Below are 25,188 nucleotides of genomic sequence, written 5' to 3' on the forward strand. Positions count from 1 at the left end.
AATCAGGTGACACAAACAGCTCATAAAACTGCTCAGCAGTGTAATTGTTTACATCAACAATAAAGCCACACGTTCCCTCAAATGAATGCAGAAAAGGTAGTTCACCACGGGCAGCAGCCCAGCTGAGATGCTGGGGATACACCCACTCAGCGCCGTCATCCGATGCGTCTTCATTCACAATATCATGCAGCGCACGTTGCTGCTCATCACTGTCACTAAAATCTTCTTCAGAACTGCTACAATCATGATCAGAACTGTCCAAAATCGCCTGCAAAGCCTCACTTGAAGTCAGTTTACGTTTCGCCATATTCACAGCTGTTACATGCGAATCACGTCACATGACCGGCCAAAACAACCACAGACTTGTCGAAATACAACGTAGTAATAATACCCACGCCAAACCGTCAGTTATACTACTTGCCAGGCATTCATATAACCACAGGCAAATGTGCCGGATAATTCCGGCAGTATGGCGTTAGCATTAAAACAGCGGTGCCGGATATATCCGGCAGAGGGCGGTGAAGGGGTTAATGTTTGAAAAAGTCTGGGATTAAACACATAGATAGATAGATAGATAGATAGATAGATAGATAGATAGATAGATAGATAGACAGACAGACAGACAGACAGACAGACAGACAGACAGACAGACAGACAGACAGACAGACAGACAGAATGAATTAATAAAATTATCTATCTAAGGGGATTATCTTATGAACAATTACACTTCAAATTTAACTTCCCATCAACACACGTTTTCCCACTACTTTCAAATCAGAAACTTTGCTAAAAGAAAAAAAAGAACCTCCCAATTTTCCTTACCTCTCATCAATTTCTATTCCAGAGGCAATACTGATCAGTCTTAAAGACCTGATCAGACAGCATCTCAATAATATATACAAAACATTTTAAAATCTCTTCCTTTCATAGATCCCAGTATGTGATGGGGAAAGGATCTTTCACTTAACATCACTGCAAAGGAGTGGAAAACAGCCATGCATAGAATATGTTCCAGCTCCACATGAGCGAAGTACTCAATTATCCAACTTCAAATCTTTTATCGAGCACATTTAGCGCATTTAAAATTGTCCAAAATGTATCCAGGGCAAGATTCAATACGTGAATGCTGCAATTGAACTCCAGCCTCACTGAGCTATACTATATGTTTTGGGCATATACCAAACTAATATTTCTCTGGACAAAAATCTTTGAATGCCTATCAGACAGCCTTGGTGTCACAATCACTCCTAATCCGTTAACAGCCTTGTCTGATGTACTCCCAGACTGATTTAAAGTTGAGAAAGACAAATTGATTGTAATTACTTACACCACACTACTAGCACATAGACTTATCTTGCTCAAATGGAAGAATCTTACCCCACCTGTTATAAGTCAGTGGGTAATTGATGTTCTATACTATTTGAAATTGAAAAAAAAAAAACAATGTAATTCTCTCTTACAGGATCTGTTCAAAACTGTTTTTAAAATATGACAAGATTTAATTAACCAAATCTTAAAATAAGTAGTTATATTGGGGGAAAAGGACATTTTTTTTTTAATTGCTCATGTAGTAGTCTCTCCTCTCTTTCTCTCAGACCAGGGCTGAATTATGGTTTGTTATGTTTGACATGATTGTATATAATGTTGTTTTCTTCAAATAATATCAATAAAATTAAATTAAAAAAAACACATAAATGTACTATGTAAACGTAAATAGACAAGAATTCTCTTAAGACTAGTCTAAGTAGGCAAAAAAATATTAAAAAAATAAAAACCAAGTCAGAAATAAACAATGATTGGCACATTCAGTTAACAAGCACACTTTTGTGGAAATGCTTCAATTAAGTTTTAAGATTTTCTTCAAGAACACCATCATGCCCACAATCTACATTCTTAACTATTGTGTCATGGTCACTTTAGGATGACCAGAACTTAAGCGCTTGTTTGTCCTGCTGCAGTACTGAAACCATGTCTACAGTAAGGATGCAATGGAAGCGTGACAACTGTCCTGTTCCTTGCTTCTGGTGAAAATCGAGGTACTATGGAATGCATAGAGACGTTTTCATATGTGGCTTGACTCTTGCTGTAACCCAACTTTGAACTAAGGCATTTTTAAAAATGACCTGATCCAGAACTCTCCCACCTAGACCTGGATGGGTAAAAGTTCACAAAACAACTTATGTGTTTGTCAAGTTGCAATAACTTACTGCATAGTCTTTTATATATATATATATATATATATATATATATATATATATATATATATATATATATATATATATATATATATATATATATATATATATATATATATATATATATACACATATACATGACCTTGATCACCAGAAAAAGAGAGTTCTGCAAAAGTGATCAAAATTAATATAAAGCAAAAAATAACTGATCACATACATATTCAACCCATTTAATAGGACACATCTAAATCAACCAATAGCCAGTTGATTTTACAAGTGAAATAATTAGTTAAATGAAGATCATCCATCTTTGCTAAAGGGGTTTCAATTGATTGTATTATAAATACACTTGTTTATCTGAAGGTCCAACTTGTGTTTAGTCAGTATTGTGGCCTAACCTACACAATGAAGACAAAAGAACACTTCAAGTGCCTTTCAATGGAGTTGCCTAAACAGTACCTACAAATCATGGGATGGGTACAAGTAAATACTGAATATTCCTTGGAGTCCAGTTAAATTAATCATCAAGAAATTGAAAGAGTATGGTACAACTGTTAATCCGAATAAAGCTAGCTTTCAACAAAAATGTAATACATTGTACAAGACAAAGACTAGTAAGGGTGACCACTAAGAAATCTATGATAACACTAAAGGAGCTACAAGATACAGTGGCTCAGATCGGAGAGACTATGTATACAATCATAATGACATCTTGAGTAGAGTTTGCCTAAGGCACATGGGAAAGTCTATAGTCAACTAGAAGAAGGTTCTATGGTCTGACATGACCAAATGTGAGCTTTTTGGCCAGAAAACTAAACATCATATTTGGTATACAAAGAACATTGCACATTTTCAAAAAAAGCACACCATTCCCAGCATCATGCTGTGGGGATATTTCTCTGCAGCAGGCCCTAGAAGGCGTGTGAGGGTAGAGGGTAAAATGAATGCAGAAAAATACAGAGATATCCTAGAAGAAATACACGATACCGTCTGCAAGAAACCTGCAATTTGGGGGAAGATTTGTTTTCCAACAAGACAACAATCCCAAGCATAATACTAAAACTATACAGGAATGGCTTAAAAACAACATTGTTAATGTACTGGAGTGGCCGTGTCAGAGTTCAAATTGTATTCCAAATGAGAGTTTTGGGTGGTCTTGAAAAGGGCGGTTCATTATTGATGCTTATACAATCTAACAGAGCTTGTGCTTACAACTATGCAGACTGTAGGTGGAATTTAGTGTTTATTTTTACTCTCTCTCAAATCACTACACCCAAGTTATTTTATGAACAGACAAGAAACAACCTTCAAAAACAAAAAAAAACTGCAACAAACTGCATCTCATTTCAAGTTCTATGATCTATGATCCCAGAAAGCAAGTAATAAAATAGGCTTGCTTTATTTACTTCCATTTGAAATGTCTATCATTCTTTGTTAACAAAAACTTCATCAGCACTAGCCCCTCTCACATCAGTACTACAAGTCTATCATGGATGTGTGATTCTCAAAAAGTTCAATTTATTCTTATATTGTTCTCTTCCATTAACAAGCCCAGAATATTGTACACACCAGTATGTAAAAATGTCCAGTACCCTCCATAATGTTTGGTAGTGTACAAAGACACATTGTTCTTGATTTACCTCTCTGGTCCACTGTTTAAAGTTAAGAATCAAACAATTCAGACATGATTAAAGTGTAAACTGCAGACTTCAATTTGAGGGTATTCGCATACATTTTAGTCAACTCTTTTTCTACATGCCCCCCCCCCCCCCCCCCCATTTCAGGGCACCATAATATATGAGACAATTGGAGTCACAGGTGTTTGTAATTATTCAGGTGTGTTTCATTGCTTCATTAATGCAGGCATCAGATACAGTGCATTGCCTTGCTTCTACCTACAGACTACCTTCGGAGTCTATAATTTCCAATGTTTAAAATGAGGAAAAGAGCTGTACCAATGAAAGTCAAAAGCCATTATGAGGCTGAAAAACAAGAATAAAAACATTTGAGACATCTGTAAAACCTTATGATTAACTAAATCAACTGTCTTTAATGTCATTAAGAAGAAAGAATGCAGTGGTGAGCTCAGTAATCGCAAAGGGACTGGTAGACCAAGGAAGACCTCTAATACAATAAAAGAATCTTCACTATGGTAAGCAAAGCACCCCAAACACCTGTCCGACAGATCAGAAACAGTCTTCAGGAGTCAGACATGTATGTGTCACAGACTACTACCCACAGAAGACTTCATGAACAGAAATACTGACGCCATACTGCAAGATGCAAACCACTAGTTAGCCACAAAAGCAAGATGGCCAGATTACAGTTTGCGAAAAAGTACCTAAAAGAGCCTGCAGAATTCTGGAAAAACGTCCTGTTAACTAAGAGAGTGAAATATGTATTGTGTACGATAATATCTTAATTGTTTAAACGACGTGCAAGCTGACATTATCGTGTATGTCACTCCCTTGGCAAAAAACAATAAAAAAACAAACCCCTTTCTGTGTTATGTTGCATCATCAGTATTCGCCACTCCCAGTGTTCACTGTGTTAACTGGGAAAGGAGTAATTGTAACAGCAGAACTTGAGCGAGGGAATGTTTTCTGTTTTAACATTGCTGCCTGTTAATAATAAACATTAACAGATAAAGGAGATCAGTGTAGTTTCTTTACCCTAATATGGTATTACGCATGAAGTGGCACATTGTGAGTCACAACACAGACGCTTCGGAGGTTAACTGGATTCAAAGCCAGAGTGCAGCAGTACAGTGCATGCGGTAAACAATGGTTACAATGGGATAACAAAAGTCATATGCAATCACATTTGCTTTCTTTCCTCTCTCACATTCATTTTTGTGTCAAAATCAATTGCCTTTTTTTCCTGTAATTGTAAGACAAATGTGACTGAACATAGTTGAAAGCGCTAGCAGGTAATAAACTGAAATCATGATGAATGAGTCACAGCATATGGAGCTGGCACGTTGAAAACTGTCGTTCCTCTATAAAATGCAGTTTAAGGGAAATTGATAAGAACATTTATATAGCACTTTTCTCACTACTCAAAGCCCCCTCCACACAGGGAGAATCTAGTACGAAGCCCCGTAATTTTAAAATTTTAAAAAATTGTTCAAATGAATTATTAAACCATTCACACGAATTACGTAATTCATTCAAATGGATTACTTTTATTTCTATAAGGAACATATGCCTATCGGGTGCGCTTTGTTTCATATGCCATCTTGTTTGGGAGTCTTCTATTCCAAAGCACATTTTTTTTCTTTCATTATTTAAAACACTCACACAGATTTCTGCCTTCTTGCCCCGCTCCATCCCGTCCCTGTGGCTGCAGAAGTTGAATTAGGTGATGACACATGGGAGGGAGCAAAAAAGAAAAAGTCTTTTACCAGTTATTTCAAAAAACAGGAATTCAAAGAAAGTGGGTCTCTGCACACTGCCTCCAAAAAAGAAATCAACAGCTACTTGATGATACCTGAGATGGACAGTAATGTAAATCCACTTGAGTGGTGGAAAACACAAGAAGTACATTTCCCAAAATTAGGGAAACTTCCACAAAAGTACCTGTGCATTAATACTTCAAGTAGACCATCTGAGATGGCTTTCAGCATCGGATGACATGTTGTAAAATGTAACTATGCTGCTCTGAAGCCAGATGCTATGGCCAGACTGGTGCTTCTGTCATACAACTTGAAGTTCCCTCAGTAGATTGTTATAGTTGTTTTATTTTTTCTGATATCTTTTTTTAATATTGAACAGAACTTGAAGTTAGTAATTTGCTTAAAATGTTATGTTTTTGGGTTGTTTGAATCTTTGTGCAATATAGGGACAGAACTTGTTTACAAATGATAGTTTTTTTTCTTCATGTGCAGTACAGTAATCCCTCCTCCATCGCGGGGGTTGCGTTCCAGAGCCACCCGCGAAATAAGAAAATCCGCGAAGTAGAAACCATATGTTTATATGGTTATTTTTATATTGTCATGCTTGGGTCACAGATTTGCGCAGAAACACAGGAGGTTGTAGAGAGACAGGAACGTTATTCAAACACTGCAAACAAACATTTGTCTCTTTTTCAAAAGTTTAAACTGTGCTCCATGACAAGACAGAGATGACAGTTCTGTCTCACAATTAAAAGAAAGCAAACATATCTTCCTCTTCAAAGGAAACAGAGAGTAAAGCAAACAAATCAATAGGGCTGTTTAGCTTGTAAGTATGCGAAGCACCACGGTACAAAGCTGTTGAAGGCGGCAGCTCACAACCCCTCCGTCAGGAGCAGACAAAGAGAGAGAGAGCCAGAGAAAAATAAAGTCAAAAATCAATACGTGCCCTTTGAGCTTTTAAGTATGCGAAGCACCGTGCAGCATGTCCTTCAGGAAGCAGCTGCACACAGAAAGTAGCAACGTCCCTATCGTCTAGGTGTGCGAACAGCCCCCCTGCTCACACCCCCCTACGTCAGCGCAAGAGAGAGAGAGAAAGTAAGTTGGGCAGCTTCTCAGCCATCTGCCAATAGCGTCCCTTGTATGAAATCAACTGGGCAAACCAACTGAGGAAGCATGTACCAGAAATTAAAAGACCCATTGTCCGCAGAAACCCGCGAAGCAGCGAAAAATCCGCAATATATATTTAAATATGCTTACATATAAAATCCGCGATGGAGTGAAGCCGCGAAAGGCGAAGCGCGATATAGCGAGGGATCACTGTATTTGACAGAACTTTGGATTTTTACACTATAGTACAGAATGTTAGATTTTTGGCATTGCTTGTATGGTGCACAATTCACCATACTGCAGAGCTGTTTGTATTTATCCAGACTGTAATGTTCATGCCCTGTTGTTCAATTATTATTAGTATTTTATTCCCTTTGGATTTATATCTTGTTTACATTAAGGGTGACTGTTTAAAATGCTCTCATTATAATAGTTTTGTTGGTCTTTTTTGTAAATTATGTAAGCCACTTTGAAATGGTTTACTCATACTTACACAGTTTGATCTCAGTAATATTTTGGCAACCTGTATCAGAGAGATTGGAAGTGTAAAGTGTGGAGACAAAAAGGAACTGCTCAAGATCCAAAGCATGCACCTTCTCTGTTAAACATGGCGGTCGGGCTGTTATGAGAGGGGCATGTAAGGTACTGGTACACTTATCTTAATTGATGATGTAACTGCTGATGACAGTTGCACAACTAATTCGGAAGTGTACAGAAACATCTTATTTGCTCAAGTTCCATTAAACACTGCCAAACTCAGTGGCCAAGATTTCATCCTACACCAAGATTATAATCTCAAACATATTGCTAAGGCAACAGTTTTTTTTTTTTTTCCCCCAAAGATATAAAAAAAATCATGGATGATTAAGCATGTCAGCCGATTTAAATACAACTGAGCACGCCTTCCATTCACCTAAGACAAAACATAATGGGACAAGTCCCTAAACAAGCAGAAGCTGAAAATGGCGGAATTAGAGGCTTGGCAGACCATCACTAGAGAAGATACTCAGCACCTGCTGATGTCTATAAATTTCAGACTTCAAGCAGTAATTGTATGCAAGGGGTATGCAGCAAATAACTAAATATGACTGCTTTATTATACCAACCATTTATAAGTCCCAAACATTATGGTGTTCTGCAATGGGGAACCATGTATAAAAAGTGTTGTAATATCTACATGGTCCATATATCCTAAATTAAAGTTTGTAATATGAACTTTCATTATATCAAAATTGTTTGATATGTAATTTTAAACTGTGGAGCAAAGGGGTACAGTCATATGAAAACGTTTGGGAACCCCTCTTAATTCTTTGGATTTTTGTTTATCATTGGCTGAGCTTTCAAAGTAGCAACTTCCTTGTAATATATGACAATGCCTTATGGAAACAATAGTATTTCAGCAGTGACATTACGTTTATTGGATTAACAGAAAATATGCAATATGCATCATAACAAAATTAGACAGGTGTATAAATTTGGGCACCTCAACAGAAATATTACATCAATACTTAGTTGAGCCTCCTTTTGCAAATATAACAGCATCTAGATGCCTCCTATAGCCTTTGATGAGTGTCTGGATTCTGGATGGAGGTATTTTTGACCATTCTTCCATACAAAATCTCAGTTCAGTTAAATTTGATGCCTGCCGAGCATGGAGAGTCTGCTTCAAGTCATCCCATAAATTTTCGATGATATTCAAGTCAGGGGACTGTGACAGCCATTCCAGAACATTGTACTTCTCCCTCTGCATGAATACCTTTGTAGATTTCGAACTGTGTTTTAGGTCTCTGTCTTGATGGACTATCCAACCCCTGCGCAACTTCAACTTTGTGACTGATGCTTGAACATTATCCTGAAGAATTTGTTGATATTGGGTTGAATTCACCTGACCTTCGACTTTAGCAAGGGCCCCAGTCCCTGAACTAGCCACACAGCATGATGCAATCTCCACCAAATTTGACAGTAGGTAGCAGGTATTTTTGTTGGAATGACGTGTTCTTCTTCCGCCATGCAAAGCATTTCCATACAACAAGCGACTCTGCTTGTGGTGTGAGTGCAGAAAGGGCTTCTTTCTCATCACCCTGCCAAATAGATGTTCTTTGTGCAAATTGTGCTGAATTGTAGAACGATGTACAGATACACCATCTGCAGCAAGATGTTCTTGCAAGTCTTTGGAGGTGATCTGTGGGTTGTCTGTAACCATTCTCACAATCCTGCGCATATGCTGCTCTTGTATTTTTCTTGGCCTGCCAGACCTGGATTTAACAGCAATTGTGCCTGTGGCCTTCCATTTCCGGATTACATTCCTTACAGTTGAAACTGACAGTTTAAACCTCTGAGATAGTTTTTTGTAGCCTTCCCCTAAACCATGATACTGAACAATCTTTGTTTTCAGATCTTTTGAGAGTTGCTTTGAGGATCCCATGCTGTCACTCTTCAGAGGAGAGTCAAAAGGGAAGCACAACTTGCAATTGACCACCTTAAATACCTTTTCTCATGATTGTACACACCTGTCTATGAAGTTCAAGGCTTAACGAGACAATACAACCAATTTGGTGTTGCAAGTAATCAGTATTGAGCAGTGACATGCATTCAAATCAGCAAAATTACGAGGGGACCCAAATTTTTGCACAGCCAGTTTTTCATATTTGATTTAATTTCATACAACTAAATACTGCTTCACTAAAAATCTTTGTTCGGAAAACATCTCAGTACTCAGATGTTCCTAGGAAATGAAAGACATACCACTGTTATCTATTTTGTTGAAAGTAGCGTAAATTATTATGCAGGCTGAGAGGGGTACCCAAACTTTTTTTTAGAGGACTGTATATCAAAGAAATGTGTGTCTGTGATGCAACCATTATAAGAGGCACTGCAGTTTGCTTGAAAACAAAAAACATACTACTGCATCAAATATCATATATAAACCATCTAAATATTAATATTTAAAACATAAAAGTATTAATATATTAACCTTAGGCCAGCTGTCTAAGGTAAAAACAAAACAAAAAAGTCTACACAAAATTAATCCACTCTTAGCGGTTATGTTTCAGCCTGGGTGATATCCTTAGTTAAGGATATTCTTTGTTCTTTTCATTGTTTTTCAGATTTTTTCTCCCACATTACATTATTAATTCTGTTTTTTGTTTTTGTTACATCTATATGTTTATTGATACTGCATTGTTTATTGACTTTGTTGTTGCATCTTATGTTAAGAATATATCAAGTGTTTTGTTATATGCCCTGTATCCTGTATGTGCAGTCTAAGGAGATGAGGCTATATAATTAGGCAGATGGATTTCTGGCTCCAACAGCAAAGCTGGCAACGGATTAATATCTTTGATATCATATTTTTGTATATGATTACTGTTTCTTACTTACAACATGTTCTTGAACCCTCTGGATAGGACCCCGGCTTTTGAATTAACATACTGAAACTAGATACTGAGCTTTCATTTGTTTGCTAAAGATGGTGCCTGTTTTTTTTCATTTGTCTTGCCTTTTTGTGATTAACTTTCAATTACTCTTGAATTTTGACAAGAGGTTTTACGGTTTTCCTTTTCTCCATTTTAAGTCATTTTGAGACTTTTTATATTGAAAGCCTATGCCCCATTGTTGGGCCTTTGCAGGTAGGAAACCTAACAATTGAGTAAGGTTTAGGGTGAATTAATGGCAGGTTTAACCTTCAGTTTTGGTGTTTGAGTTCTGTTCCCCTTTTAATGTTTTGTGGTAGCAAAGCTTTACAATATTAGCCAATTGGTTACCTGGTTCAACATTGACCACTGTGACAATGCCTCATAATGCAGCAATGTCAATGATTCTGAGAAAATTGAACAAAGGTTTCTCATGAATGATGAAAATCTATTAGAAAAGGTCTCATTCCAAAACCAGGAGGGCTTTGGTCCTCAATTTAAACACCAGCACAGACACTAAGTAAAATAAATAAAATAATAAAATGACAAAAAAATCCTCTTTGAGACCCGGGTTCACTTCCCGGGTCCTCCCTGCATGGAGTTTGCATGTTCTCCCCATGTCTGCATGGGTTTCCTCCGGGTACTCCGGTTTCCTCCCACAGTCCAAAGACATGCAGGTTAGGTGCATTGGAGATTCTAAATTGTCCCTAGTGTGTGCTTGGTGTGTGTGTGAGTGTGTGTGTCCTGAAGTGGGTTGGCGCCCTGCCCGTGATTGGTTCCTGCCTTGCACCCTGTGTTGGCTGGGATTGGCTCCAGCAGACCCCCGTGACCCTGTAGTTAGAATATAGCGGGTTGGAGAATGGATGGATGGACAACCAATCATAAAGATAACTACTTATTATTAAAACTCAATATGCATAGAATTATTAGCATTACCATCAGATATATTAAGAGTATGCTATACTACAAAAAAAGGTCTTCAACTTTTATTTAAACAATGAGACTGATATGGCATGGCAGAGAGGTCTAATGTGAGCTCTGTGCCCAAATGACCTTAAAGGTATACACAGAGAATAAGGAGTTGAAAGGGACTAAGAACTGTAGAGTATTAACAGCTTAAAACTGCGATGAGTCCTGAGGTGTTGGAACTGCAGATTGGCAGTTTATGTATGCCAGTGCAAAGCACGCTGGCAATGCATTTACAAAATAAGGAAAGACAAAAAAAGGAAATGTTTCAGACAGAAGCAGAAACCAGCTTAAGTTTGGAAATTTTTAAAATTGAGGAATCAAATGTGCATCAGGAATGAGGTGCGTCTAAGACTAATAAAAGTCCCATGGATATGGTGGGATTTCATTGGCATTTTTGAAAGAAATGAAGGACTTTACTTATAAAACTTTTCTGGGAATTACTACGTATGGGAGAATTACCTCTTTCAGCTCTCTTTATTTACTACCATTTTCTCTTTGAAAACTGAAAAATACAACCTGCTTAAAGGAATACCCCACCCAAACATTATCATCTTTTTTTCATCTGTTACTTAACTCATATTGTTTCTAGTGTGATGGGTGGCCACGGCCATTACCTGGCCAGGACACCAACAGAATGGCAGGACTGGGGGATGTGACGATGTGGGTTCCTCTCCATGCTCCCATCTTCCATCTGGAAGCTCTGAACCTGACACCGTCAGTATTGTCACCAATGAGCTAGGCAGTGAGGCACAACAAGGAAGCAAGGGGATGGTGCAAAATGTGCAAAGTGCTTTTTTTTTTTTTTTTCTTCTTTTTTTTTTAAATCAACAAAACAAAAACAGTGTCCAAATAAATAGTGCAGTGCTTTAGAAATCTTCATTAAATAAATAATCCATAAAAACAAGTGAAAAGGTGGAGGTTAAAATTCAATGGAAAAAAAAAATCCTTTTAAAACCAGACGAGGTTTAAAAAAATGGCTGGAAGCTGTCCCTTAAAACAAATCCCGGTGCCTTTCTTCTACTGGTGACTCCCCTGCTTCTCCCATCCAGGCTATGCACCAGGGGAGCCACCCTACCTGCAGCTGACCTTCTCTCTGCCTTATCCTGCTGGTTTGTTCACCTCACCGATCTCTGGCTCCAGTAGGCTTCACCAAACCGCGACTTGGGCTCCCCAGTGACCAGGGTGCTCACACTGGGGCTTTCATGTCCCCAATCCCGACTCCCACTGCCTTCTTGGCCTTACGCGGTGAGCCATCCTCTTTCCGGTCACTCCTGCTTTTCACAAAATGCTCAGGGGGAGCAACCACAATCGACTGCTCCTCGGGTGCCGGCCAAACACCCAGGCTCACCACTCAGCTGCCCATAAGCCTGCGCTCGCTTGCTCTCTGCACTGGCTTTCCTCTACCTGCAGCCAGCCTTCTTCTCCTCTCCTGCAACCTCCGTTCATCTTTTCCTTCTTTTTTTTTCTTCTTGTCCTCCTAGCTGCCTTGCGCTTCTATTTATCACGGGGACGTGGATCAGATGTGGCAAATAGCAGCTCCCAGGAACAATTGCAGATGCGGACGACTCCTCACCTGTGCACTTAAACGAGGACCGCCCGCACCACGAATTCCCCCGGGAACTGCTCTGCCACACACACCACGCCACCTTGCTAAGCCGCAAGTGCGGCATTTATTTATTTTAAAAAGTGGCCTTTTTGACATGAGCTGTGGACCCGCTACACCACAGGGAGATGGGAGATCATCGGTGTGGCAGTACCTCCCATGGGACACTAGAGGGCAGTCCTTAATGAGAGGATGTGGCACCATGGATTCCGGCAGGGCATGCTGGGAGTTGGAGTTTGGTAGAGCCCTGCTGGGTTCCATGGGGGCCACCAGTGGAAGCTGCAGAAACCTATACTGGATTTCCACCACACCTGAGGGTGATTCCAGGTAACACTGATGAACCACCTGCAGCACTCCCAGAAGCAGAATAAAAGGAGCCGCCTCACTCCATTCGAGGAGCCACAGCTGGGAGGAAGTGGACAGAGCTTGCCGGGTGAGAAATGGAGGTGGAACAAGGAAGAGAGAAGGAAGGAAGTAAAGAAAGAGTGCTGTACTATATTGTGATTGGGAACTGTGATAATGTGGGGAACGAGACAAAAGCATTCCCCACGTGAATAAACGTGTCTTGTGTGCTGAACTTGGCCTCTGTGTCAGTTGTGTTCTATGCCCCCTGGTGTCCACACTAGTTATGGTTGAGAAAAATTAGTATACTCATATGTATTTAAACAGAATGGAGATAACCAAGTTCTTGACACAACAGGCATTAATGGTGTCAACTCTAAACAAACAGAAAATATCAAAACATCTACAAAAAAAAAATCTCTACTTACTCATCTGGTTTAGTTATTTACTTATTTATTATGTATTTAAATAAAGTATTACACAAAGCTTCACTTAACAAACGCAATGTAAGTTAACTTCAAAAATACCATTGTGTTATTTTTTCCATTTTACAAACTATACACTCAGCCAAGTGCACCTGACATTTATAAGGTTATTATAAGCTTATATAATCAGTATTGTCATCTGTGAAAGTACAATGAAAATTCTTATTTGCATAAATTAACAAGTAACACGTCATTGTTGTTTAAGTAAAATTATAGACACACTGCACTGTATTAGAAAAAGTCAATACATACAGCTAATTGAGTGCACAATAATTCACAGATCAATGTTCCAGTATAAACATTAAAAACACACATATTAAATGATCAGTTTTGAAAGTGCAGGCCAAAAAATGTGATGTTTCCATGTAGCATTAAGAGATACAAAAAACAGCGCAGTTACAATCATGACATGTGCTTCTCAATACAAAAAAGTTGGACCTTTGTGGGATAGATTTCCATTTTCAACAAAAAGATAAACAAAGATTTTATATCTGAATTATAAACGCAAAAACTGAAACACTTGCCATGCATCTCATCTTTGGAGATGTGCTGCTACTACTTTTGGTGTCTAACAGTCAAGATAAGTTAATACTCGCATAAGGGCGAAATTTGCCTTCTACATGCACATAATGTAATGTAAAATGAAGAAAAAGTGTAATTTCCCATGGAAAATTGGCTTGTGACTTGCACTGTCACACACCTAGGGTCTGTATGCAGTCACTGGAAAAAAAAGAAGTACCTGTGAGTGAAATCATTCTTGAAAACTCAAAAATTAGTTGGACAACAGGGCCTCAAACAAAAAAATTAGTTGGACAACAGGGCCTCAAACAAAATACAACTCTTAGTCTTATTTTTATCTTGTAGAACTGTTCCTATATTTTCTGTCAAAGATTGAAAGATATAATATTACTGCTAATATTTCTTTACTATAAACTGGAACAAAGCAAACCTCTAAAGGTTTCATAATTGAAACAAGTAAATGAGACTGTTTTTTTTTATAATAGTAAGAGGTCATTACTGCATTTGATGTTTAGTGTTATCAATGCATACATCCTCTGAGCAACAGCTTACAAAGTACAACTCCACCATTAGATAAAGCTACAGGTTATGTGCTTGCCACCTGTTACAACTTTTTTGCTGCAAACTGTTAACAGGACACTCCGTTTATAATGATACCATTACCTCTTGGTATTCTCCATCCATCCATCCATTTTCCAACCCGCTGAATCCGAACACAGGGTCACGGGGGTCTGCTGGAGCCAATCCCAGCCAACACAGGGCACAAGGCAGGAACCAATCCCAGGCAGGGTGCCAACCCACCGCAGCTCTTGGTATTCTGTGTATCCTTTTTTTATTTACCACTAGTGCATAATGCATTCTAGTTTACCTATGCCATGTTATGGTTTATTAGGAAAAGATGCCTGTATGCTTTAAAAACTACTTACAAATTCATATACACACTACGTAATTGTAATGTGTTATTTCTTGCTTTAGTTTAAAATGGAACACTTTTTCAATGAATATGAATCGTGAGAGAAATGTAAGAACTGTTGTTTACAAATAACTTCTTCTCAGCACTGGGAAGTGTGCCAGCTTTGCTCAATCTGGAGTCCTTACCACTTTAAATATTAGTTCTAGAATAAAATACAACTCGTTATTGCAAGCTCTTTTCTGAAAATAAATTCAGCATGAGCATTAAAAATAACTAATTCACTTAATTCAACTCAAAGTCACAGAGGACTAAATTCTATTCTGGCAACATGGCCATGAAAATTAAAAAATTAATGATAAAACTGTATATTGTGAGCTTCCCAAATGCATATTATTAATGTTAGTTTTTGTATTACATAACCTTAAAACGTACCTAACCCTTATTAAAAGGTACAGTATAATCTATGTATTAGCAAACAAAACTAAAAAGAATACACCAAAAATCATTACTCCCTCTATCATATCTCTCACTATAATTTTGTGATCGCACACTCTTTCTGGCAAGAAGATTTTGCCCAACATGTCCTTTCAGATCATGCAGGCATTAAACCCCACAAATAATTCAATTGTAGTTAGGCCCCAAAATAATTTTTGGGATTAGGTAATATTTTACAAGTATGTGTACATTGTTAGAACAGTACTAGAATCGCATTCTGTCAGCCTGTTATTTAGCCCTATATTGAAAGGCTCTTCTTCCTTCCAACATTTTACTAAGCTAGCAGAATATATGAAAATAAAACAAAATGCAAAGCCACAAGCCGGGACAAATGTGTTGGTACCCTTGCATCTCATTGAAAAAGTTCTGTATGTCTGATGAAAAGTGATTAAATGAAAAGTAAATTTCAAATGTATACCTTGTGAAGGCTAGGTGGCGCCACTGAACCCCAAACACAAATGCACTAATTGTGTTGAATTCAAATAAAAGGGGTGTGTATTACAAAATACCTTTTGTATAACAAGTAAACACTGCACTTCTTTCCCTCTCTCCCCCTCTCTACACCACACTGCTACTCCTCCAGTTGAGTGTTGCCTATCTCCGCACCCAGTTCAAACTCACCCTGACAAGGCAGCATGGTCTCCTTTATTGAGGTAATGCGACGTAGCCAGTTGGAGGTAGTTCTGGGTAATGAGAAAGCCAGGAAGGTCCTCCCTCGGCAGCACCTTCTATCATCTACCAGTGACCTCTACAGGGCTGCTCATCCAGACTCCAACGGGTGTCCAAACTGGGACTCTATATGAGGGACACTGCCACCTATTAAAGTGGGGAATGAAATGCTCCACCTCCAAGCAGCTTGATGTTTTTGTGACAACAGTTGCAAATATTATTAAGAGGTTTAAGGTACATGGGACATTTGCCAACCCCCCTGGATGCAGTCCTAATAGGAAAATCGACCCCAGAATGGGTTAAAGGTTAGCAAATATGATAGTCAAAAATCCAAGGGCAGCTTCCAAAGAGACACAAGCTGAACTCCAAGTTCTAAATCCATCAGTATCTGATCGCACCATACGTCACTTTTTGAGTAACAGCTCAATGGAAGAAGACTGAGGTGGACTCCACTGTTGTAAGAAAACATACAAATGCCAGGATGGAATATGCTAAAATTAATATTGATAAGCCATAATGCTTCTGGGAGAATGTTCTTTGGACAGATGAGACAGAACTAGAGCTTCTTGACAAGTCACATCAGCTCTATATCCACAGGTGGAAAAAATGAAGCTTTGAAAGAAGAGGACACTATACCCACTGTGAAACATGGAAAGGGCTTGGTTATGTTTTGGGGATGCTTTGCTGTGTCTGGCACTGGTTGTCTTGAGTCTGTGCCGAGAACAATTAAATCTCAGGACTATAAAGACATCCTGGAGCGAAATGTACTGCCCAGTGTCAGAAAGCTTTGTCTCAGTCGCAGGTCATGGATGCTACAAACAGGATAATGACCCAAAACACACAGCTAAACACACCAAAGGATGGCTAAGCACAAAACACTTTACTATTCTGAAGTGGCCTTCAATGTACCCTGATATGAATCCTATTGAACATCTATGGAATGAACTGAAACATGCAGTTTAGAGAAGGCACACTTCAAACCTGACACAGCTAGAGCAGTTTGCTTAGGAAGAATGGGCCAATCTACCTGTTGACAGGTGCATAAGTCTCATTGAGAGCTACAAGAATCACTTGTTTTCAGTGATTGCCTCTAAAGGTTGTGCAACAAAATATACGGTTAAGGGTCCCATAATGTTTGCCATTGTCATTTTCATTTCTCTTATTATTTGAAATATTCTGTCGCATAATTTTGTCCATGTCATTTTCATTTCTGTTATTATTTGAAATATTATTTTAAATCAAAACTCTAAAGCTAAGTCTGATTTTTGTTGAATATGGAATAAACAATGATGGGTGCCAATCACTTTTGTCAGTTTCAAGTTATTTCAGAAACAAATGTGGGTTTTCTTTTTCGTTGGGGGTACCAATAATCCTGTTCAAGTCTGTATAGACATGACATGTTTAGAGACTTCTACCCTGCGATGATTGTTAAAGGTTCTATAAAGAAAGCATTATCAAACGTGCTTAAACCAACTCAGAAACTAAAAAATGTAAGAACTAACTTTAGGCACACATTCGTGCTGGGCCAATTTAGTGTCTCCAGTCAGCATAAACTGCACATCTCTTGCAAACTGGCAAACACTGAGAAAAATCTATTTAGGCATAAACTTGTCAATGAATGGCCAGATTTTACCCTCTGAATTTTGGGAGAAAGGAACCGCCACTAACCTCTGCACCACCGCGTCACTAAACGTGAATACTAATAGACTGCAAAAGAGAAATGAAGTACTGGTATATGTTGGCAGTCCGTTTCTTGTCATTAGGGCCACTTACAAATCACGGAAGACTTACTGCTTTAATCGTTTAGCGGGGCTTTTATGAGATTACAACAGGCATGTCCAATAATTCAATAGAAACCGTTTGTTCTTGAAGCTACACTACGGTGGATACAATGGAACGCATCATAGCAGAAAAACAACAACGTTACCGAAAGTATAGATTGAGATTGACTGGTTAAATCACACCAACATGCCGTGCCGTTTGTGAGTAGTCTTGTCTTGATTAAATAGCCTTCACTCCGCTTGTGACGTTCACTATTTTAGACACATATACAAAATGGCATTTTGCACCATGCCCATCTGCTGACAGGAGAGCAAAACAAAATGACGACTGTGTGTTTCTTCTTTCTTTATATGCGCTCCTGTCTGTCGAATCACAGCAACCACTGACGACAGCCTAAAAAAGGAATCGGCAATACTCAACACCCCAGCACGGTATCACAGTGCCCTCCTACGTACTATTTTAAGTGACAGCCTCTGTCACAGGATGCATAGTGTTCCACATAAACGGTTGACACGGATTTGCCTCCCACCCCCACATGCATCCGAATGGGGAAGACGTGAAAGAGCAATCTATCAAAAGCCCAGTGATTCCAGGTCGCACGACTGTTTTCATTGGTATCTGCATAAGCGCAAGAAAGACTGTAGGTGCGTATATTGCAATGTTGTACCTAGCTAGCCATGAAACGTTAAGTGCGAATTCCTCAACAGTACACAAATACGCGGATATCTCAAATGTCACGTAAACAGACTCAGTATAAGTATATACCTAAACATTTAAAATGCGAATGGGGCCAGGCTTACTACAATCATGGGAATGACTAGGACGGCATCCATTGCAGTGCAATGATTCCGCTGTCAAATATGACCTTTTTACAAATGACACTAGCAGCCCCGATTCTAAACGACCAGAATGTTGGAATAAACAAGTGATTCATGGACCTTCGCTTTAAAGCTTTCATTTGATCATTTTCGTCTACTGCGAAAAGCATCCCCCTGCTTAAATCAACCCATCTGCTACATGACGTCCACAAATAGCCGTGTTGCGATTACAAACAATCCCCCATCTTCTAAAAGCGTAAAAATAAACATGCGACATTCCTCGTCCAGGATGAAAAAAAAATGTGCCACGGCTAACACCTAATCCGAGACAACCTAAACAAACCAACGTTTTTCTTTCATTTTTGCTCTCTCTCCCCTGAAATGATGTCCACGTCACGGCAAAGCCCAAACGAGATTTATGGTAATCTTTGGTGAGCAAAATCTGTGGCATTGAGGGGAAAAAAAATCTCATATCCCCCCAAGTGTATAGAAAAATGTACGTTTTCGTACAATATTGCGATTTACTGTTTGATAACTTTGTAACCCCCTCCTCCGTCATCTCGATTTAACCTTACACGAAAGGTAAAAAAACAAGCAGTCCAAATAAACCCTGTAAAACAGGAGGAAGGGAAGGATCGGATGGTGGCACGCTTCCGAAGGCTGTGCACCTAAAGCAGAACTATTAAAATAATAAACCAACGACATGGCCAAATCGACTAGAAAATGTGATTTTACTTACCCAGTGTTCATTCTCGATCTTCGCATTACATGTTTGGAGCTGCCTTGCTTCTGTGTGAAACCGAGTCTACCAGATAAGTAAAAAATATATTTTGCGAAGATGAGAATATATAGTTGTCCAAACCAAATAATCCACGTAGATATTTTTATTTCGCCAGGTTCGCGCTCAGCGTTGTACATACGCACCCCGCGAATGCGTCCTTCGGAATGACAATAATGCAGTAATAATAATAATAATGTAAACTAAAAACTATATGATATCAGTCCAGATTCAAGGAGGCAAAACAGAAAACTGTCAGGCACATTCAGATTTACTCCCTAGCGAAAATACAGCATTTATAACAGCATTTTTGTACGTTTCTGCTTGCAGTCAATCCGAGGCTCTATGGATCCCGAGGCGCGCTTCTTCTCGTAGAGCTTTTTTTTTTGTACTCCGATAAAAAAAATAATAAACGAAAATCCATGAAAGCGGAGCAACAAAATGGCGGCGCTTACAGGAGCTACCCCGAAATGGAACTCGCTCTCACCGCGATTGCTAACCGCCGCCGCTGGTGTCTGCCATCGTTGAGCCGAGCCGAACCGGTCCAGGCTCGCGCTCCAGTCCACATCAGAAAGGGCACCGCCGGCAGCTCTCCAGAACCCAGTAGAAAAACGGAACCAGAAGGGAATTTGCCGTCAAGAACCAATTATTACATACAGTTATGTAAATACATACATTTCAGAAAAATGGAATCTGACATTCCCAAGATGCCTTTCGGGAATTTTCTGTTGTGTTGTCTATAATGTAAGGCTGTGGGAAAGGGGCGGCGGAGAATCTTTTTATGGTGGGGATCGTTATCATTTTAGACAGTGGTCTATGAAAAGCAATTGGACGATAGCGAACGTAAGGAGACTACTTTAATTGTTATTTGTTCAACACGTAGCTAAGCCGTTCAGGCTTTTCAACGATACTCTGGACACTGAAAGGGCGGGGCGTCAACTGCGGGAGTGCGCATGACTGATACACTTTGACATGCAAGCCCTCCTTCAGCCCACCGCAAATATGTCTGCGTCCTGTGGCGTTGTATCGTGAGTGTTGATTTTTCAAGGGTGAGGAGTCAAATCCGTACATAAACTATTTCGGGATCAACGAGGAACACGATTTTGCAGCCAGATTTTAATAATTGAGGTAATCTGAAGTGTTTGCATCCGTTAATAGCAATGAACAGTTTAGGTTTAGTCCTTGATGCATAGGAATGCTTTTTACTAAAATGAATAACCACGTACGTATCTGATGTAATACGTGCAAATTGCCACTTTTATATGAGCCACAAATGTAATCGGATAGACACTAGGCACTTGGACTCGTTCAGGTAATGCCACATATATAGTATATGTCCTTTTAATGTTTTCACATGTACATAATTCCAGTTTAGTGACGTTGGCAGAGACTTGCTCATAAAATTCGTTTCACATGTACATAATCCAATTCATTGTCGTTGGCAGAGACTTGCTTGTAAGCTTCGGTTGACTGGCTCACTGATGGACCCAGCCATACTTACTTTAATTGGGTAGTATATCCCAGATTTTCGCCACATTTAGCTGTCAGTATTGTCAGTGTTGTCGGGGTGCGTTCCGCCTCTTAGTGACCCTGTTCAGCCTCTGAACTCTGTGTTGCCACCCTCCCACATCTCTTCGTAGTTTATTTATATGCAGTATATCTGATACTGTTGTTTGTATAAGGGTAGTTCTTTTTTGTCCTGTGTTTATGTGGTTGTACAGCCACTTGGCTTAAAATAATCCAATTCATCAAATGGATAGGTTGTAGCAAAAACTATTGCAGAAGAATGCAAAGATTTGATCTGAAGGCGACAAAACGTTTTGATTACTAATGTGTAACCAAATGAAACATCATTATCTTTATTTGTCCTTTTGCAGGTATGGCTGTGAAGAATTTCGCCAAACATTTCTCAGTCTGTCAGATGGTAAGAGTCTTTTGTAAATGCGGGCAGTGTTCTGTTCCGAGTTTTAATAGACATGATTAAAATATAATTGGTAAAGTTTCACTGCATAATTTGCTTGACATTTGCATAAATGCTGCATATTTTATTTATACAATTTATATTTTGTATGTCCACAAAAAGGTTTTTATATTTTGTGTCTTTAAAAATATTATACATCAATTCTAAGTTTGAGGAATATTCCACCCAAAAATGTATTTTTTTTATATGTTGCTTACCCAATGTAGTATTTCATGGTGGCTGAGAAAAAAAATTCAGTCACATTAAATAGCTGCTGTATAGCTTCCTAAAAGCAAGACTACTAATGTTTTTATTTTATTGAAGACCAGCAGCAACACCTAGCATTGCCCATATAAATAATTTTAAGGATGAACTGTCTAACTTCTATAAATGCTGTTTTTTAAAGTGTACTGTTATAGAGACACATTAATTTATTTCAGGGATCAAAATCCAGGGAAAGACACAGTCAATAAAACTCGCTGTAGTAACAAGGACAACTGGTACATCCAGGGTCAAAATCTTGGATAGTCTAGTATGTCTTCCTAAGAAAGTGGGATATGTGTGCAGAATTTTTTGAACTTGGACCAAGGATGTGTAGGAACAAACACACACACATCAAGCTTTTATTTATTAGTTGAGGCTCCTGAAATAAATAAAACTGTGTGTGACCCTCTATAAACTTCAAATGAATTGTTACTAATGCTTTCTGCAACATCTTTAAAGAACTTATTCACCATAAATGAGTTTTTTTTTCTTTTTTATATATTACTTACCCCATGTAGTTTGTAGTACGGTCTGAGAAAAAATATTATTCACATGTTTTCATGCAGAACAAGAAAAACAGTGTATAACAAAATGGAGCATTGTTTCCTGTGGCAAACAATGTAAAAAATGCCCATGGAAATAACAAAAAAAAAAAACTTCATGTAACTTGTGTTGCATGATCCACATGTCCATTATCCATTTGTATGCTGTAAACCTGCAAAATGAATGCATTTGTTGCAAAAATATTAATGCTTACTTCCGGAAAACTCTTGAGTACAAGATAAATGGGAATAACACATTCCATAATAATGTGCATTTGAACTAAAGACAGGACTCTTGACCAATCAAAGAGGGAGAGAGGTGGATCTACAATTCAAACGCACAGTATTATGAGAATGCATCTTTCTTGTTTATTGTGTATTTGAGTTTTCTGGAATTAACACTAGAATTACCAGAGCCTACGAAAAAACTTGTAGATCCGTTAAATCGCCTCGCACCTCTCCATCAGCGTCTTTTGTCCTGTAAATGTGTCGATAAGCAGCAAGCAGTCTGCTATCACATCCCCCACTGCCGCACAGTTTTCTCAGCTCAAGTCTGTTTACCTGCGTGTCAGTTGCGTGGAGTTGTATAGAGTGAGAAGTCAAGCAAAATGACACCTTTTATAAATACTATATCGTTATTTGGAACACATGCATTTCATGTGTGTTCCATGTCTACAACAATCTATGTACAGTAAACACATCGTTAAAACATAAACGTTTTTCATGTTTTAGTAATAATTGACAAAATGTAGACATGAAGTGTATAATGTGTTAAGTCTGAATTCCAAATATCAAAAAAACACTTTCACAAAAGGTACAAATATAACAGAACAAGTGCGCTTCTATTCAAGAATATAACTGCAGAAAAAGAACCCGCATTAGGGTGCGACATTGACATGCATTTGCTTCGACCGCTTCCATGGCGCAACGGTATCAACTGTTGACTTCACGGGTTCGATCCCAGACGAGTCCATTTTGAGAAGTGAGCTGCTCTTATTCTTACTATTACAGAATAAAAACATACATTTGATTTCAGTCTGTAACAGCCGGTGTAAATGTATGATACTTGGAAAGATTAGCATTGTTTTTTTTTTTTTTTTTTTAGTTTTATTCTCTCAGTCGCGTTCACAATCCCACCCATCCCCCATCTGACACTGCTGTTTTCACATAAAGACGCGGTATAACAGAGGTGAACTCAGATCATGACGACGGTTCTACATCGGAGCAAGAATGCACATCGCACTTTTGCCATCGCTGTACTTTGTATATGTACACAGGAAGCTCTGCAGTCTACTTGTGACTTTACGCTGTAGGAAGTAAGTAAATAAATAAAGGTAAATTACATCCGATCTGGCTCTTATATACAAAGTACAGCGAAGGCAGCTTCCACCTTCAGCTATAGACTCTTCACTCTAGTGTTTAGATCTGGACAGTGTATGTGCCCAAAAAAAAAGTTTCACTGCATTCTCGTACCATTGCTTACGTACTAAAGTGTCAGCAGGCACTTTTCGTGGCATTACATGTATTTTTTGAGCATGCCTGTGTTGATCAAACGCAGGAAGCTCTGCAGTCTACTTGTGACTTTACGCTGTAGGAAGTAAGTAAATAAATAACATTCGATCTGGCTTTTTTGTAAGTAGCATAGTGAAAAGACAAGCAAAATGACACCTTTTATTGGTTAACTAAAAAGCTTACAATATGCAAGCTTTCGAGGCAACTCAGGCCCCTTCTTCAAGCAAGATGTAAGTAACATATAAATGTTAATGTTTTGGGCACATGCACCATCCAGATCTAAATACTAGAGTGAAGAGTCTATAGCTGAAGGTGGAAGCTGCCGTTACTGTACTTTGTATATAAGAGCCAGATCGGATGTTATTTACTTTTATTTATTTACTTACTTCCTACAACGTAAAGTCACAAGTAGACTGCAGAGCTTCCCGTGTACCTATACAAAGTACAGCGATGGCAAAAGTGCGACGTGCATTTTGCTGCGATGTAGAACCATCATCATGATCTGAGTTCACCTCTGTTATAGTGCGTGTTTATGTGAAAACAGCAGGTTCAGATGGAGAGGAAGGGGTGGGATCGTGAATGCGACTGAGAGAATAAAACTGAATAAAAAAAAAAAAAACAAAGCTAACCTTTACAAGTACAGCGGAACCTCATGTCAGAAACATCTTGGACCACGTACAAATCGGGTTATGACCAAAAAGTTCACCAAATTTTTGCATCTGTTCACGACCACACACTCGGGTGACGAACAAGCCAGTTTCCCGTCCGGTTCATACGCACTGATGATTTCCGCACGTGTTCAATCTCTCCCTGTGCAACGAGCGAGCGAGCGAGAGAGAGATGGCTGGCCGCGTAAGGCCAAGAAGGCAATTAAAGAATGCACCGGGCTTGTTTTTAAAGAGACTGCTTTCAGCATTGTTTTAACCTCGTTGTATTTAATGAAGACTGTTTTCTATTGGATTTTAACCTCCACTTCTGTTTTTATGGGATCATTTATTTATTGAAGGATTCTGAAAGCACTGTACTTTATTTAATTTGGACTTTGTTTTTGATTGTTGTTTTGTTGATTTTAATAAAAGCACTTGGCACTTTTTGCACCATCCGATTGCTCCATTCTAGTGCCTCACTGTCATGTTCATCGGTAACATTACCGACGGTGTCGGGTTTAAGGGCTCCTGGAAGCGAGATGGGAGCATGCAGCGAACCCGCATCGTCACAGACTTTACCTCAAAACTGTAATCTCCTCTCCACCCAGTTCCTCCTCACTTCCTTCATGCCAGAACTCGACTCATGCAAGGTTAGTTTTCTTGGTTGTTTATGATTAGTTTTTGAATAAATTACGGATTTTTCAAATGTTCATTTTTTTCCCTGTGCTTAAAACTCATTAAAAAAAGTGTTTACAGAGAGCGATTTGTAAGGCTATAGCGT

The 25,188-nt window shown here is 38.8% G+C and overlaps 2 protein-coding genes across 4 annotated transcripts in view; one reads left to right on the forward strand and one right to left on the reverse strand.

Annotated features, from left to right (window-relative positions):
- ash1l (ash1 (absent, small, or homeotic)-like (Drosophila)) overlaps positions 1 to 20,017 on the reverse strand; it is a 230,528-nt gene extending 210,511 nt beyond the window's left edge. The window contains 1 exon segment of the mRNA XM_028795096.2: positions 19,444 to 20,017. The gene's annotated coding sequence lies outside the window, so the exon portion shown is untranslated.
- Positions 18,407 to 25,188, forward strand: part of dap3 (death associated protein 3) — a 137,942-nt gene continuing 131,160 nt past the window's right edge. Inside the window, exons 1-2 of one of the 3 annotated variants that reach the window (XM_051923081.1) lie at positions 18,407 to 18,530; positions 21,360 to 21,406. In XM_051923081.1, the coding sequence (XP_051779041.1) occupies positions 18,422 to 18,530; positions 21,360 to 21,406 (156 nt within the window). In that variant the 5' untranslated portion in view covers positions 18,407 to 18,421. Of the gene's footprint in view, positions 18,531 to 20,016; positions 20,141 to 20,443; positions 20,611 to 21,359; positions 21,407 to 25,188 lie in introns of those variants that run through there. The other 2 variants (XM_051923083.1, XM_051923082.1) reach the window with 2 other exon arrangements.

Source organism: Erpetoichthys calabaricus, chromosome 2 (genome assembly GCF_900747795.2).
Source record: "Erpetoichthys calabaricus chromosome 2, fErpCal1.3, whole genome shotgun sequence".
In the NCBI taxonomy this organism is placed as follows: domain Eukaryota; kingdom Metazoa; phylum Chordata; class Cladistia; order Polypteriformes; family Polypteridae; genus Erpetoichthys; species Erpetoichthys calabaricus.